The sequence below is a fragment of the Uranotaenia lowii genome, chromosome 2 (genome assembly GCF_029784155.1).
Source record: "Uranotaenia lowii strain MFRU-FL chromosome 2, ASM2978415v1, whole genome shotgun sequence".
Classification (NCBI taxonomy): Eukaryota; Metazoa; Arthropoda; class Insecta; order Diptera; family Culicidae; genus Uranotaenia; species Uranotaenia lowii.
The window spans coordinates 106,110,968-106,129,999 of NC_073692.1; the positions used below are offsets into that span (position 1 = coordinate 106,110,968).

Below are 19,032 nucleotides of genomic sequence, written 5' to 3' on the forward strand. Positions count from 1 at the left end.
TGAATCGGAATGCAAAACTAATCGAGAGCAAATTTGTTAATGATGAGTATGAGTACAGTACACTGGTGGATGAAAATCTCCTTCACGGGTGTTTTCATCGGCAAGTTCTATCGAAAGATAACGATTTTTTTATTCCCTGTACAGGATAACACAATCAAACCTGGCACGGAATGGGGATTGTTGCTGCTTTTTTTGTGATTAAGTGTTGGTATAAAATTCGGTTTGTGTTGTGCAAAATGAAATTTTGGATAGTCTTCTTTATAGAAACTTTATGTTGTTTCACGAATTCTTTCATTATCATCACATCATGTCGTACTCACTTAAACTTCGCGTAAATTTTATTTGATGTTTATTATGCACCGATGCACGCGTTTACATGTTTCTACAGTAGCATCTACGTGAAAATCACTTGGATGAAAACTATGTAGTTTTTTCACGTAACCTCTACGTGCAGATTATTCAGGATGTACACTATACAGCTCTCAAGCAATGTTAGCACGTCGAAATCTGTACTTTTGAACAAAAAAATCTTTTTCATCTGTATTTTTCTCACAAAAATTGTACAACGAGTTATGAAAACTCAGTGAAATTTACACATTTTTTTCAGTTTTACAACTCCATTGTTTGTAATACATACAATTTCGAATATTTTTACCATTTATAGTCTCTGAAACCAATCTTTCTAATAAACCTTAAATATTTAATTAAGTCAGTATCATTTACATGGTTTATTAAAATGCCAAATATTTGTACAAATCTGTACCAAATTTTAAAAATATGTCATCTGTTAGAAGTCAGAAGCTATGATGTTGCACATATGAATTTTTTTTTTAATTTCTTAAGATAGTGGTCACAACAAATGTAAAAAAGTGGTGTAAAAAAACCTTACTTTTTTATAAATCAACCGTCAAAGCTGTTCCAATAACAATAGGAAATTTTAGAAATGTCTGAAAATCATATTTAAGTCTCGTTAAAGGCTTTGCAACACTATACATTTAAAAAATAAAATGATTGAGATACAAGAGAGTTTTAGCGAAAAAAGTGTTAGGGGTCATTTGACCCCCAGCGATATAAATACGTATAAGTTTTTCGAAATCTACAACCTTCAAAAACACTGTTATAATGAAAAAATATGTGCATTTTGAAAATAAAAATAGTCATGGAGACAAATTTGCGGATAAACAATTAGGGGCCATTCAGATACCACGTGGACAGAAAAATGAGATTTTTGACCCCCTCCTCCCCCTCCGTGGACAAGCGTGGACATTTGGCAAACCCCTACCCCCCTCCCCGGTTGTCCACGTGGACAGATTTGAATTTTTTTTTTTCTAAATTACAAATAATTTGAAAGTTAGAAAACACCACTTTTTGCCTCTTTGTTATTGAAATGGATGATTTAAAAAAAAAACGAATAAGAATTTCCTGATATAAATATATGATTTCTAAATTATCATATTTATCACTTGCTTTCTAGCAGCAACTAATTGTTAAAACTTAAACTGGAAAGCTTTGCAATTTTAAGGCTTTGATTTAAACATCTTAATATTTATTCACATTTAGAAAATATTTTGAAAGTAAGTATGTCCACGTGGACATGACCCAAACCCCTACCCCCCTCTCCGTGGACAAGCGTGGACATTTCCATACCCCCCTCCCCCCCCCCCCTAAGTTGTCCACGTGGTATGTGAACGGCCCCTTATAATAATAGGAGTTTTAGTAATTTGAAGATAAAAAAATGTCATTTGACCTTCTCCGGTACGTTCAGTTTTAATCTTTTCTCCTGTGCTCGGGACAGATTTCTTTCTGTATTTTCAACAGCTGAAATTACAGGAAAAATCTCGAGGCACAAAAAGTGCCCAGGAAAACAACTGTCTTATTGACCTGTAGCTTCGAATCCTTGTTTGCCTACAATTTACAGGACTACATATTTGAGGTGTCCTGTGAGTTCAAAATAGCTTACTACCGAGATTTTTAGTAATTTTATGTATGCTTTTCCCCGCTTATTTATGTTTATTATTCAAATTAATCCTATAAGGCACAATTAGAATAAACAAACACAATTGTTGGACAAAATGATTGTAATTTATTATTAAATGTTTATCAACACCTTTTTTACTATTTTAAATATTATTGCACACATATTCAGCAGCGATCTGGAGGATGCAGTCACCATCCCTTGAAACACAAAACCGCAAAAGGATTACCATTTGGGGATAAAGATGAACAATTTTCCAGCTACTTTTAGGATTTCTTTCGATATTATCTGTTGTGTTTGACAAATGTTTAATAATGTTTAGTAAAAAACCGTATATTTACTTAAGAGAAAGTCCATTAGATCTATTTACACAGCTGATAGAGTAAATATTGGTAATAATTATGAAACTAAGCTAAAATATCTTAAACTTATCGTAATTATAAAACAACAAATTAAGCTTCAGCAGTAATAATATTTGTACCTTCAAGGCAATTGCGTAGCTTTCAGACTTAATCGAGAAAACAGTACCGCAAAAAATGCTAACGACTGGCATCGATGCCAATCTCAATATTTACATAGAGAAAAGAATGTTTCTGCTGAACCGAAAAATTGGCCGCGATATGTCTTATGTACTAAAGCAACAATTATCCTCGCTTTGGTAAGTGATAGGAGGAATTCATTCCATACACTATTCAATAAATATCACTAGGCTCAGCCGTGTCACTGTACAAATACATTTTTTTATCCCTACCACTTGCGACCACGATGATTATTGTTCCGATTTCCTTGTAGCCATGGCGGCCTGTAGTTACTATTGTTATTTCCACCTCCACCACGCGGACCTCCTCGATCGTTGTCACGGTTATTGTTCCAATTGCCTCGGCCGCCTCCGCCGAAACCACCACCACGGTTGTTGTTGTTGAAATTGCCATGAGGCGGTGGTCCACGATTATTGCCACCGTTGTACCATGCTGGTGGTGGTGGAGGACCATTGCGGAAGTTATCGTCATCGCAATCGTTCATGTGGCGCTGAGGTGGTGGCCCTCGGTTAAAGTTATTTTGGAACATGTTGGGGTGTGGGGGCATATTCGGTGGCATATTGGGTGGCATCATGTTGGGGGGCATGTTCATAGGTCGCATCATGTTCATACCACCGGGTCCACCGGGCGGTCCATTGTTACCCATCATGGGTGGTAGTCCTGGTGGCATGCGACCTGGCGGGAACATGTCCGGTACATTGTTGCCACCTTGATTCTGTCCAGGCATATTATTCCAGTTACTGTTGTTACCGAATTGAGGGAAATCTTGCCCACCGGGTCCAGGGAAGAATGGTGAATTGAACCCAGCAGATTCATGCGGTGGTGTACTTTTTGGTTCCGGCCAAGGCATAGTTGTAAAATCGTTTACGGAATCTGGATTTCCAGTGACATCGTCCATGGGAATGTGGGTTGGTTCAGCAATAGAATAGACTTCGACATCGGGTTCAGCCGGTGAATCTGGAATCATATGCCTATTGAAATATAACGCTTGTAGCACCGTCCTTTCACGGGCCCCTTGTATCCGCTTTTCTTGACTGTTTACGCCCTCGGGATGAGCAGGAACATTATCTACCATAACCAAAGGCATCCAAGGTATTCGTTCAACCATCAGATCTTCAGAGTCGACTTTACGAGCAAGTAGATACTTTTGCCTCTCATCAACACGTTCCATGTGGCGCAAATCAGTAAACGTTTTAGTCACATTGCAGCGTTCAGTAACGTCTAGTTCGAAATAACGAATTTCTTCTAGTTCCTCGGCAACTTTCCATTTCAACTGTTTCTTTGGCCCTTTACGGCGATGAATAACCAAAACTCCGGGAGGACCGTCTGGACCACAACCAGGACCAGGAGGCTTTTTGACGGGAATCAACGGTAGGTCATCGTTCTCTTGAGCGATCTTTTTAGACAGTTCATCGTCAATCGTGTCGAGTAAGTTTTTACCCTTCTCGTCCATTGACACGTCGTCATCATCGATCAGCTCAGATTTTAGCCGTTTAGGTTTCTTGATGATTTCATCCTCCTCATCCTCATCCGGTTCTGCTGGGGTGTCTGGAACCGCGTCCTTAGCTTCCATCTTGACGTCATCGCTTGCCGATTGTTGTTCTGGCTTTTGTTCTGTGTCCAATTCCTTTTTACCTTCTTCGGTTACGGATTCATCCTGGTCTGCGAGTGTGTCCCGATAGAACGACATTGGCGCCACAACCACCTTAGCAGCCGGCGATGATGGTTCATCTGCAGATGCAACGGCATTGGTGGTAGGTGAAGATGGTGGCGGTTGTTCAGTGGTAGCTGCTCCTGTGAACGGTTTTTCGCCAGTTGGACTAGCAGGGGGTGTAGGCACTGATGACGCTTTCTCGGGAGATGACGGTGCCTTCTCCGCCGTCGGAAGGGCGATGGTTTTCTCCGTCGTCGGGGTGGTAGGTTTGGCAGCATCCGCTGAACCACTGATCCTCCTTTTCCGTTTCTTAGTGTCCTTTTTGAGCGTCGCTGACAGGGCATCCATAAACATGTCGGACTCGACGAGAGATGCTGTGGATAGAAAGGTAAAAAAAAAAAAGATTAATGAACAGTTGAAACAATTAATTTTCACTGAGAAATTTAAGATTGTTTAGAAGCAGTAAGTTGGCATTGAAGTTGTGCATACGACGTGAGCAGCATTGGCTGTGGTCTGAAAAAAAAATTGCATTAAAGAAAAACTTGAGAACGTCTGCATAGTCCACGTGTTCAAAAAACGTTACAGGAAGCTAACGACATTGAGTGATATATTAATAAAGCTAGGAGCTGTGTTCTACTAATTAATTTTTTAAACTCGAGCGGATGATTTATAGTAAAACTGGTCATATTTTCATATTTTCGAACAGATTAAAACAATTAAGCTAACAACCACCCACAGACTGAAGGTCATATGACATCAAAAGGTGTGGCATATGCTTTGACAAGCAATAATCTCAAAACGTAATTTAGATAAATTTGGCTCAATTCCTTCAAGGTTCCCTAATCAATTTCAGTTCGCGCCTCTATTATTGTTTGCGTTGTTTTCGAATTTAAAAAATTCAATAAACGGGATTGCTGGCTAGCCGAAACAGTTATGTTAAAGTAAATTTTCATTTTCCAGGGACGTTAATCATACTAGGGACTGTTATCTTTCCTCAGAATCAAACACGGAAGCATGGTTTCTGGACTATCTTTATTGATACGATCGTTTTGCATTACAGTATTGCGGTAAACTCTGATAACCAAAGTTTCGAAAAGACAGAACTCTTATATTATTCTATCTTCAACATAATAATTCAACATAATAGGTGCTAAAATGATAAATCATGAAATAAAAAGGGAATTTGAATGAAGAGTTTCTTTCAAAGTAAGGATTGTCATACGATTTAATACAAAAGTTGGTTAACAAATCACATCCGCGGATGTGGTTACATTGACATTTACAGCGAGATGACCCCAAGACGAATTTCAATTAGACCGGTAGAAATATTAAATTCTTACTTAGTCAACACCCCCCTCCTTTCCGATTATTCCGAAAAGCCCGAAGAGGAAAAAGATTTAAGTTATAATAATTTAAACATTTTCTAGAGCAAAAACAAACATAGCAAGATGGGATTTTGTCAACTTTCGCATTCATGATGTTGATGTTTTTCGATGTTTTGAACCAAAATAACTCGATTTTTCGATTCCGTTCAGAAAGATTTGCAATTTTGTTGCATTGAAGGTTCTGTCGAATTTGTTCCAATTCCAGCTGGCAAAAGAAGGATTTGAAAATTTTTCCGGCCATACAGATAAGCCTACATTAAAATGCAGAGCAGATGAAAGTAACAGTAGATTGAAACCTAAAACAGTTCGTCACGAATAGTTCTTGAACCTAGCTTCCTAGCATTTTTTCAACATTATTGTTGATGAAATCGTAAATTTTCTACCATTGTATTGTATTAAAAAAAATGGAGCAATAATTTTAAATGTAGCTCCTTTCTTGGTTTAGATAAGCCAAAAATCTAATGAAATGTGTGTCTTTTGTAATGATACGTGATGTTCAAAAAAAAATTGTAAAAAAAATCGTTGAGTTTTACTGACGCGCTAGGTTCGTTCATTCGATTGAAAAAACTTAAAACTTTTTACGAACCTTTTGTTCTAACTAGATAGCAGATATTTAAAAAGTTAAGTGGAAGTTAATTAATCTGTCAAAAAAAAAATTACATAGAAACAAATTTATCTAACTCAATTACTCGTCAATTCGCCACCTGCCCACCTGCGCCCAGTTGAATGTCTTTCTACTTTAAAAATCATGTTTTTCTTATCATCGCTCATGCGCAATATCGCCATATTATCAAAAGCTTTGTTTGATCTATTTTAAGCTATAAATAACTTCATTTTATGATAATTCAACCGAAAACCTCGGTGAATACAATACTTTGAATGATTTTTTTTAATCCAAGTTATGATTTTTTTTTTGTAAAACTGTCAAGTTGTAACACCAGCTCCGAATAGAAAGCGTGTTTTGAAATGGAAATTCATTAATGCTTCTAGAATGTAAGGTGAAGTTGTTTTGGCGAAAAATTTCAAATAAACATGAATCAATGAATGGATCGACGTATTTGTACACGCACGGCCTTGATTGTACGATCTCGTGTTTCTGATCACAGAATTTTTATTTTTGTTTCGATTATAGTCGTTTTACCATCTTTATGGAATTCGCAACTTTATATCAACGTTGCAGTTGACGGAAAGTTATTAAAAAACATATCCGATACAACTGTGTTCGATGTTTACTCTCGAGCTCGAACTCGCTAACATCGGCTCAGGAGGCAACTGACTTGTCAGCTGAACCATATCACAAGCCCATAATCACAGAAGTTTCCACAGAAGTCGGCTCTCTTCAGTAATATAGCTTTCCTCTGGGTTTAGAATATTTTTCATCGTCTTCTTCCAACGACATTCCATGCTTTCAGTGCTGATTCCGTTATTGCAAAGTAACGGCAAATGCTTTCAGATTTCGGCTCAACTGATCTTTGATAGCTTAGCTGATTTGTTACTCTCCAGCTAGGGGATCCAAATATTTATGACCCGGCTGTGATATGATCTCCCCGCCCCGAGAAAGCTTAATTATCGCTTAGGTTGTTTAGTCGAAGGGCCTTTCAGATACCACTTGGATAGAAAAGTGAGATTTGGCAAACCCCTACTCCCTCCCCTAATTGCCACGTGGACAGATATATTACAGTTACAAAACACTTCTGTTTGACTTTTTGAAATTGAATTTGCGTTTCCCGATGAAATATATTTTTCAATTATTGAAATCTACAAATTGTCAATTTCATCATTTGCTTGTAAGTGGTTACAAATTGTATTAACCCTCATTCGTCCCTGAAATCTTTACCCGTTACAGTCTCTGGAGCAAGGTTGCCGAAATCACAGAAAAATCTGCAATTTTACAGAATTCTGAGCAAATTTTTATCTCAGAATCTGTATCACAGAACACAGAATTTTGAAATGTTCGCAGATTTCACAGAATTTTTTAATATAGAATGGATTTTTTTTGGTCAGTATAAATATAAGATTTCTTGCTTTGAATTAGAAAAGTATGATAAGATTGGTAATGATAACTGATTTTTCTCAACTAAAATGTAAGAAATACCCAATTTATCATGAGTTTTCAATGAAATTAAAGGAAATAGCATCACAGAAAAATATCACAGAATTTTTGGGTAAAAACACAGAAAGTCTGAATTTTTATTCTCAAAACACAGATTTTTTTCGGCAACTTTGCTCTGGAGTGTCAATTTGACACTCCAACCGATTTTTTATAAAATTTATAGGTAGTTTCAAAAACCTCGTAATGTAACTTAAATATGTTTCTCAGACATTATTCACCTACATCACTTCAGTTTTCCGTTATTCAAGGTCTAAGAAAAAAAAACGGAAAAAACATGCTTCGGAGAAGACTTTATAAGATCAGCTACAGAATGTTAAAAAAAATTCACTTAGTGTCCAAGAAAGCTGAAGTATAAGAAGCTTTACGTTGCAGATAAGGATTTTTTTTAATTTTTTAAGATCATGTCCACAAAAAAAGTAAAAAAGTGGTGTAAAAACCGTACTTTCCAATCAATGAACTGTCAAAATTGTTTTAATGAAAATAAAAATGTGGGAATGTTAAATGTGGATTGGAAAGTTGACGTGATTTGGCACATTTTTGCATTTTTAGTTTGTTTAAATACAAAACTAAAATACGAAACTTTTGACGAATTTTCAAAGGTAGCTATTTTTCAAACTTTTTGCCAATTTGCAATTTTTCAGATTTTCTTGCACTTAAAATCAACTTTGCACTGGATTTTGAGAGTATTAACGCAAGATTTCCGCAATAAATTTATGTTCGCCCGAAAGCCAATTTCATACCAAATCTATTCGCGCAATTTTACATAAGCGCTGCGATACTTTACAAAAATATGAAAAATAAAAATGTGAAATACTTTCTAAATATTCATAAGTTAGCGAAAACCACTGATAGCAGCTGCTTTGTCGTTTTGAAATTGGGTGGGACTGGGCGGCAAAAACGACCAAATCATAAGGTGGTTCGTACCCGTTGAGTATTTTGACGTCGAACATTGCCTATACACTTATTGTGCAAAACAGGCTGAACTTATCTAACTTTTCTTAATTTCGCTACCGACGGATATGCAAAAACAGACAAAAATGCAAGCGTCCTCGTAAACCTTCTGGATTTACTTTTAGTTTTATATTTATCATATTTTTGTAAAGTATCGCAGCGCTTATGTAATTACACCACTAGAATCCGTATGAAATTGTCTTTCTGGTGAATATAAATTTATTGCGAAAATCTTGCGTGATTATACTCAAAATCCAGTGGAAAGTTTAATTTAAGCGCAAGAAATAACGTCAACTTTTCAATCCTCTCATCAACATTTATCTGATGTGATTTTAAAAAAAATTACAATTCATTGATTGAAAAGTACGGTTTTAACATCATATTTTTACATTTTTGTGATCATGAATTTAATAAATCCAAAAAAATATATCCTTATGTGCAACGTGCAGCTTCTAACTTCAGCTTTTTTGGACACAAATTGAATTTTTTTAAGCATTCCGTAGCTGATTTACAGTCTTTTTCGGAAGCATGTTTTTTCGGATTTTTTTTCTAAGACTTCGAATAACGGAAAACTGAGTGTTGTATATGAATGTGTCTGAGAAACATATTTGAGTTACATTACGAGGTTTCCAAAACTATAAATTATGTAAAACTCGGTTGAAAAACAAGCGGTTTTAAGCGAGGAGTGTCAAATTGACACTCAAGGTCTGATTGAGGAGTTTTTTTCCTGGGCTTTCAGGGTGCGTCCATAAAAAAGTAATGACGCTAAGTTAAAGATTCCAAGAATTCATTAATGGTCCCCGAAAATTTTTTTGTTTGGATGCACCCGAATAAAGTTACAAGCCACCAAACTTCCAATAGTGTCATCATATTGACACTCAAGAGCGGATTAGAGTTAATAAACACTACAAATTTAACTCAAATAAGAGATCTCGTTTCAATGTTGTTTCTGCAAAAGATCTTTTCTGAAAATTTCTAAAATTAGGCCAGAACAATTTTGAAATTGTTTTTTTTGCCACTCGGAGTTGGAACATCACGAGGGGGGAGTATAAAAAAAATAATACTAAAAATTATTAATCGGAATATATTTCACAAAAAATTGTATGCCACAAAATTGCATACCATCTATAATATTGCACAAAATCGATCGAGCAAGTTTTATCGAAAATTAAAAAAAAAATCAAAAATTCAAAAGGCGATATAACTCCCATCTTCCTCACTTTGTTTTCTGCTTTAGTTATTCGGATGTTCAATTAATCTATCGAAGTTTCCATGAAAAACTTCACTTATTTCCCCCTTTGGGTTTTTCGGAAGCATTTGCTTTTTGTCCCGGCCTCATTGTATTGAGAAAATTTGAATTACTTGATAAACATGTGAAAAAAAGAAATCAATCCAACAAAGCATTCCTCAAGTAAAGCATTATCAGAATCAAAGTTTTTTTTTCAATTTATATTTAAAAAAAAGGATCAAGAAACGAAAGGTTAAGAGATTTTGCATAAACATGATAAATTGGTATTTTTTTTATGAATTTGAGGTTCCACCTACACTGAACGGCGCAAATTATTCGCTTTGCATCCAAACGTTTGAAAAATAATGAACGAATTTTTTCCTCCAAAGGTCACATTCCTTCTTACACCGGAGTATTTAAAGATCATATTTGACTGAATTTGGCAAAAAGAAACTGATCCGGAATTGAAAAACTTCAAAAGAAAAAAAATACTGCTGTGCATGTACATTTCGTGAACTTAGCCGCCGACCGTGGCCTAGAGGATAGCGTTCAAGTCTTCTAAACCAGAGGTCATGAGATCGAGTCTCGGTCACGGCTTATATAGTACTCTTTCTGTGGGCTGGTGGTGTAAGCATCAGTAAGATGCTAGCCAATTATATCTTTGAAAGATGTACGCTTTAGTCTTAAGTAGAATTCAGATCTCTTCAAAGAAACATGAAGTTTCACTGAGATCCTATATGTGTGTGTTCGTTTATTTGGTATAAAACGTGCATGATTTTCGGATAACCTTAAGTGAAATTTTTGTTTGCAAAGCTATCACGAAACTCATTTTAAGGTTTTCAATGTATGTTTGGAGGTTGATCCTAAGGCGGGTCTGTTACTTTAAAAAGTGGCAACTGAAATTAGATCTCATTTACTCAAAATACTTTATAGATAGTCAGATAATTATTAATGCCAAATTAATCAATTTTGACTTTAGAATGCCAAGAGTTTTTATTCCATTTCTTAATTGGTACAAATTTCAGGTTTTTCTTTGATTGAAATAGAACTTTAACTGTTCGAAACATATACCATCCATATCACACCTCACGGAAACTTAAAACGTGCTTTATCGACAGTCGCTTTCATGCACTAATACCCCTCTGGCTCTGGTTTCAGTTGTATTTTGCCAGTTCATCACATCAACGCCAAGTGAACATTCGCTGCTTCTAACCTACTTGAATGGAATTATGGGTAGTATATCATAGAAGAAACACGGCTTGATCTAGCTCGACTTCTAAGCTCTCTTTAGTTTCCAAATTTGGGGCCGTTCAGATACCACGTGGACTGACAGAAAAATGAGATTTTGGACCCCCTCAAGCAAGGATTGCAGTGGAAAGAGAATTCTTTGTATTTGGGATGGTAATGATTCCACAACGGCTTAACAAATCGCAACAATTTGCAACAATTAGCACATTTTCACTCTCTCTGAGCACAGGTTTCTCTCATTTTAACTTAAACCTTCTTATTTTCTCTAACAAATTGTAACAAATTACCACAAATTCAATCATTGGCTGCAAAATTTGTTTGATCATTGACGATGATTCTCCGTTTATCTCAGTCCCCTTCCTCAAGCGTGGACGTTTGACAAACCCCTACCCCTCTCCACGGATGTTCACGTGGACAGATTTGAAATTGATTTTCGTTATTGAAATGGCTGATTTTTGTTTTTGTTTTTTGGGATTTTAAACCCATTGGTTTATTCATCCCCTTGAAATGGCTGATTTTGAAAAAAAAAAAAACGAATAAGCATTTCCTGATATGAAATAATTTTAAAAATTTCTAAATTATCATCAGAACGGGTATCAGAATGGGGGTAGGCTTATAAGTGGCACTTTATCCAAACATACTGGAAAATTGCGCCTAATTGTAATTAATCTGGAAAGCTTTGCAATTTGCATCCTTACATTTATTCACCTTAAGAAAATATTCTGGAAGTAAGTATGTCCACGTGGACATGACCCAAATCCCTACCCCCCTCTCCGTGGACATTTTCATACAACCCCCATCCAACCTTAGTTGTTCACGTGGTATGTAAACGGCCCATTTAAACCTCGTTTTTTTTATATATTCCAGTGATTTCGCTGGAACAAGCCCGTTATAGCCTATCAAACTTTTAGACGATGCTAAGCTTTTCTATAAAACCTTCACTCTCGTCGACTTGGGTCCCATATTCGGGTGACTGGTGTATTTCCTGGGAGGCCCCGTCACATCAGAAACGTGTGACGCTCTCTTACTCAAGTAAGCCGCTCAGTTTAGCCACACGTTGGAAACAGAGATGCCAATGTGCCTGATTTTCCAGGATTTGCCTGATTTTTCGAGGCTCAGCCTGACAACCTCAAAAGCCATTGAATTTCCCTGATTTTTGAAAATATACCCGATTTTTGCGAATGTGATGAAACATGGGTAGTAAGAAACTGAATTAGGTACCATTGCTGAAGTGAAAAAGTGGCTGAAGCAAAGCAATCGAGATTCCCTTTAATTCTTATTTAAAAAGAGAATTAAAGAGAATCTTCCGATAACTTTGATTCAGTAGAATTATTCAACCAAGTAGGCTCACAACACATATTAGAGCAAAAATGTGGAGCAATGACCAAAAAAAAAGGTCATCACATTCGCCAGAACGACTTTTATAGATTCCCTTCGGGCCCGAGGAAAACCACCTAACGTTCCAGTGAGAGACGTGCTAGCTGTGCTAGATTTGGACTACATGTTCGAAATCTACTTCTATCTAAAAGCTATCGATCTCCGTCTATAACCCTATTTTATTTTCATATTTCCCTTTCTATCTTCTTTTTTCTTCAAAAAAAAAAGTGCTAGACTAAGAAAATGTTTGTGAAAAACAAAAGCGAGTGTGGCTCCTTAAAACTTAAACGTATGAGCCGTTTCAAATAAAGAATTATATAAAAAAAGGTCATCACATTGAGCGAAATTTCCGTTACTTTAACGTGGCCTGTTTTAGCCTGATTTGAATTTCACCAGTTTCCTGATTTTTGAAAAAAAATATTGGCAACAAATGTTGGTTGCAAATGTTGAGGTTCTCCCTCCCAACTTTTTCGCTCCGAGAAGTTGTTTGGCCCCGGCTAGTAAAACTACAGAAATGAGCGTGGTGACGAACGTGTTAAATTGATGGAAATGAAGCTGGTGTTCTCAAAACAACGCAGCACTGAATTATATTTTTTTCTAGGTCATGTGCATGTCCCATTTTCAGTGTCTGAGAAAAAAGTAAAACTGAACTTAGCTCTCTTCAGACGGAAGCATTTTCATTTCCGCTATATCGATGTTATTGAAGTTGTCTCCCTTAACCAATGTTATGACCTCTGGTAATCGACATGCTTTCTAAGGCATCAAAAATGAACCTCCTAGTGCCGAGTGACATGCAATTAGAGTTTCTATGCCCCTCGCGTGACTTTTTTTATTTTGTCGAACCTTTTTGCCAGCGGCCTTGGCTTAGAGATTATAGCGTAAGTCTTCTAAGCCAAAGGTCATAAGATCGAATCTCGGTCATGGCTTACAAAGTACTTCTTCTGGAGGTTGGCGGTTTAAGCATTTAAAGCATGCTAGCTGCCACTTCTGGAAGTTTGTACGCTTGAGCACATAGATATGAATGGATCTTTCAAGGGAACATAACGTTGTACTTAAGATCTCTTGTGTGAACTAAGGTAACCTAAGGTTGCACTTAGAATCTAACACATGTGTGTGCTCATTAAATGCTCAATCAGTGTTCACCTTATTAATAGTGGCAGTGTTCGTGGAAGCATATAGTAAAATAAACGCGCTACACAAGATCTTACAACTGGTCTCAGTGGTCTTAAAAAAGCCTTTTTTTAAATCCTTCCCTTAATTTATCGGGATGAATAAGCCATTTTTGCTTAAAATCCCTTGAGAAAAAAGAAAAAAAACATCCCTTGAAACTGGAGAAAAGGTCAGAGATTTCAGTTTACATGCTGGCTGAGTTTAAAAAAATCTGCTGGCTAAGAAACATATCGAACGATTTATTAGAGGATTTTCAAATCAGATAGGTTTTATTTATCCCGAGAATCCCATTATCATTTGACTTGATTTCCTGATGTCGCAATTGGCGTTTTCGGAAAGAAAGTGCCCCAATCGGACTTATTCTGCGAGTCACGTGACGTGACTTGCTATATTTTACATCGTTATGCTGACTCTAATACTAATCCAGGGTATAAGTATTAGCTCAGATGAGCTACGATCGGTTTGCGGTGCTCATCCGAGTAACAGTAACTTTACACTCCATTTGTACAAATGCGATGAAATTCTGTCGTTGCGAATACGATTTGTAACGTGTATGACACTGCTTGAATGAGCCCGGTCGGTTTGAGTAAAATCGGTCGGGTTCAAATTTTTTTTGTGCAAACAACCCTCTGTGGCATGGTGTATTGTGCTACTAAATTTCAGACCATTTCAGCCCCAGCCGGGGTGGGTTTTAGTTGCTATTTTCGCCTGCAATCATTTGTGTTTGCGCAAAATATGTTTGTATCGTGTGTGATTGAGCATAGAATATAACAGTTGTCGTAGAATCATCAAATTTGCACACGCAATTTGTTTAATGTATGGCGGCTTTAAAACGTATTATTTTTGAGTCAGGACGATGAAGTGAGATTTCGCGTCTCACGTCACTCGACTCGCAGGATAAGCCCCTGTGTTGGAGGTAAATTGTTGGTGCTCGAAACGTTTGAAAGCCTTCTTTTCAGCTCAATCATGAGACTTAGAAGAATCTAATATCACCTAAGTATCCAATAGGGTGGAATGGTATAAGAATCTTGAAAAGGCAGTTTAAGATTTCAAAAAGCCTGATCTTTAAAAAAAGGTAACTTGAGGACCCATTCAGATCTTCTTCTTCTTCTTCTAACGCCAACATGGCCAAAACTTATATGCATCCTGGAAAATAAAAAACTTGCGTTCCTCATTTTTCTTTTCAACATAGTATCTGATACAAAGAACATGCATTGCAGATACAACTACGGCCAGGCCAACCATGTGATGACAACGCAAAAGATAAATGAACAGGGGAGAGATGAAGCGTGGAGTTCTCTGCCAAACGCTTCTTATGATTATGTTCGGTTAGGTTTTAAAGTGATAATAATTTTTTTAAGGACCTTTTTTGACATTCAGTTCCATGATAAGTAACTTGAGGACCCATCCAGATCTATAACAAAGTTAACTCAATTTGATTTGAACTCTCTGGCTGATTGCCTGATTTTTGGTAAATGATTTAAAAAAGATCCTGAATACTTTATATTTAACCGATCAAAACAAGTTATGAATGATGGCAAAGTTCCATGCAATTTAAATTAATTAAATTATCGTGTATAAAATGCAGCAAAATACGATGAAGCCGTCGATGGGTGTTTTTTGAATTTACAGAGTATTAAACTTTAATAATTGACCTAATGGCTTGAATTTCGCAGTGCCATTCAAAAACGTCATTATCAATCTTGAGTCAATCAAGTGATCGAACTATCCCAAACGAGATATCTAAAGCAAACCACGCGTTACAAGCATGTTTATAGTCATTTGAAAAGCCAAGCACATAATGGGGCCGTTAATTAATATTGCATGCCTACCGTTTTTGTGGCTCCAGAGAGTAGCTTATATATCATGAACACACGAATGAAGCTGATAAACAAGCACTCAACGTATTGATCAAAATAAAATATGCGTTATAGGGAAGAAAGAGGCATGATCATGGTGATGATAAATCATGGCTACATACGTCGTCCTGATGAAAATAAAATTAGAAAAAAAACAAATTGGTAAACTAATAGAGGTCGGACTCGATTTTCCGAGAATCTCAATTTTTTTAACACGGATGATTGAGTGAAGAATTTTCATGTTAAAAACCTATATTTTTTCAGCTTATGGTTGTAACATTCATCACTACATATTGATGAAAAATTTAAAAAATGTAAAAAAATTCCAAATATTCTTTGCATAACAAGTTCATCATTTTAAGCTCATTAGCCTTCATTTTAAATCTTCTAAAAAACTCAAAACGTTTAGGTTAAGATTGCCAGATTGCCCGGTATTATCCTGGTTTGCTCGGATATTTAAAACAAAATTTGACACACGTCCGGTTCGGCCTGGATTTTGCTCGGATTTGTTCATTTTATTTTCCAAAACAAACTAACAAAAATGTGTTCAAAAATTTGCCTATAATTCGATTTAGAAACTGCTGATGAGAACAATTTTTTCAAGTTTTTTTTCTTGATTTGTGTTAAGTAATTCCTGGGTTTTTACCAAATTTGCCCGGATTTTAGGTCGACATTTTCGAATGAAATGCCCGGATTTTACTAGGTTTTTAGATAAAAAAAAAAGCCTGGATTTGTCCGACCTGGGTACGTTCTGAAAAAATTCTGGCAATCTTAGTTTAGGTTAGTGTTAATGAAATCGTTCTCATTTTCTCTTCTAACCCTAATATTTTTTTTTTTGTCATAACTGGTATCACGGTCTACGGTCTTGAAAAAATGTGACGAATTATGTCTAGTTTATAAAAAAAAACAAATTTGCGAAAAGAATCAATGCATGTGTCTAAAACTTAGAGCCAAAAAAGGTTAAATGAGCTTTGCTAGAACAAATGGTGTAAAATTCGTACAAAAAATTCCTTACACAAATCGTCCAGCGACCGCTGCAAGTTAATCATATGAGCGGAAATTTGACAGTTGTTTAAGAGTTATCATCCGATTTAACTTTTTCTGATTGATAACTTTAAACAGACTTGATGGACATAATGAACAAGGTAAGCGAGAATCCTTACGTTTATTCTCTCATTTTATCTTAGAAATGCATACAAACTTTCTTCTTATCAGCACCGTATTAGTACTCGCGATTCCAGGAAAATCTTTCAACGTTTTGTAGTTAGGAGAAAATGTATGCCTGGTTTCCAAAAGCTTCTTCACTACTCTAACCTTTACTATGGAGGACATGGTGTCGCTACTGTTTACCTAATAATTTCAATTCTTCAGTAAGCTGTGTTGAACACTGTGTTCTGAACATGATAAGCCCGTGAAATCATAGAGATATCCAATGGTCTCACAGGTTCTAGTATTAGGCATTTTCGGGTGAATAACATTACCAAATGAAACAAATTTGACTTACAAAGTTTCATTCAAATTTATCCTCGATCTCTAGCAGAAATATTTGTTGATGATCCACGGTTCAAAAATGAAAGAATAGTGCTCATCCTTCAACCATTGTAGAGATAAGCTCAAACCCAGTTTGTTGACAAGTCACAAACAGAAACAGCGAATGCAACCATTGACAAGTAGAAAAAAAACTTCTCATTGAGAGCACGAATCGCTTGTCCATGAATTGCTGCCAGCTGGCTCTCGCTCAGCCAATATGCGAGTACGAGTTCGAACAGCTGTTAGCCTTAAATAAATTACTCACCATGAAATCACGTGCTAGCGCAAATGGTATTTACTGTATGTCTACTCAGCCCATTTTTAACAAACCCGTATTATGACGTTTATGAGTCATTCTGCTCAACTACTAACGAAAAAAAATGAGCATGAGTTTAAATTTTAGAACTGAACGCCTACATTTAACATTTGAACGCTCAGTTAAAACTGGAAGCTCGATTCAACCTGACTACTTTCTCGTTTTCTTCGTAGTGACGTAGCAAAACGCTAACGTATTTTTTTTTATAGGCGTCAATATTAAAGTAGCTTTTCGACTTGTTCTTTGATTAGAGTAAAACCGCCGTAGTTCCATATTCGTTTTGTATTGTGCTGGTCCAATACTGACTTATTTTCACGATATCAGGACAATTGAATTGGACAGTAAATTTCCAAAATTTTGTTTTACATATCAGATGAAGTCCGGTTAAAACCAGGCAACCGGGAATGTTTACTTTAGGGATAATTTCTAGATCATGATGTTTATTTGGCATCTTTTCTACAACTCGTCATCAATGACCCAGCATTTAACCAGTGCTTGATTTGATGTTATCGATTCAAAAACTACGCCTTCAATCGAATCTACACATGCACTTGGACCGGCCCTAGGTATTGGTCAACAATCTTCAAACGCCTTGAAGAAGCGACCATTGTAAATCTTGGAAAATAATTGTCACAGTACTGTAAATTCGTCCAAAGTAAAACATAGCGTTACGATGGTTTGGAAAAACGTACTGCATATAAAAAATACGTATGTAAACATCTCTTTCCCACCATATTTTATTGGGGTTGGATGATACGTTCTACAGCGCATGGGCAACCGTGATTATGATTGAGCCTGTCTATATCCATCAGATCTGTGCTCTGTTATGGCCTGATTGAAATTTAATCGTATTTAAAAGGTTGCTGAATTCTTGTTGAACACAATGAAATTCTAATTTGTCATATTTAATGTGTCAAGAGTAGATTCAAAAAAGAGATACACTCTATTGAAACAAATTGTTATCACTTTAATGCCTTTCTTATTAGTTGTCATATTACTTTCAAACGTTCAGGGGCCATAGAATACGACTTTCGGATACCTTATTGAATTTCCATCCTCAATTATTAGGACTTGTGATATAGCTCAGTTGGCAAGTCAGCTGTCTCCTGAGCCGAGGTCCGCAAGTTCTAGCTCAAGAATAAATATCGAACACTGTTGTACCGGATAACTTTTTCAATAATAGTCCGCCAACTGCAGCGTTGATAAAAAGTCGCGAATGCCATATAAATGGTAAAACGACTATAATCGAAACAAAAACAAATCCTCGATTATAAAACCTTCTCTCTGTATTACATTGAGATAAAATGTTAAAATAATTCGACAGCAAAGAATGAAGATGTAATAAATTTAATTTTCATCAAATAAGAAATTTCAGAAAATAAATAAAAATTAAAAAAACTAAAGGAGGAATGAAAATAATGCAGTTCAGGGTGAAGATATATTTTATACTATAAATATTCAGCCGTTATAACGCTTAAAATGATTCCAGTTAAAATGAGGGATATATTTCCAACTTAAAGCTATTGTCATCGAGTGAACCCTTTTCAATGTGTGCTTGAACCTTCGGATACAGCAGATCTTTTTCTAATCGATGCGTCGTCTTCACCACAGCTTCGAGGAAGTTTAACGGTAGATTCAATATTCACTGACGAGGGTTTGTCATTTAAATGCAGCGAAACAATGAAGT

The 19,032-nt window shown here is 36.2% G+C and overlaps 1 protein-coding gene across 2 annotated transcripts in view; it reads right to left on the bottom strand.

The window, feature by feature from the left end:
* Positions 1 to 2,284: 2,284 nt before the first annotated feature.
* LOC129749826 (serine-rich adhesin for platelets) overlaps positions 2,285 to 19,032 on the bottom strand; it is a 31,830-nt gene continuing 15,082 nt past the window's right edge. For both annotated transcript variants that reach the window (XM_055744918.1, XM_055744917.1), the window contains one exon: positions 2,285 to 4,542. In XM_055744918.1, the coding sequence (XP_055600893.1) occupies positions 2,723 to 4,542 (1,820 nt within the window). In that variant the 3' untranslated portion in view covers positions 2,285 to 2,722. The remainder of the gene's footprint in view (positions 4,543 to 19,032) is intronic.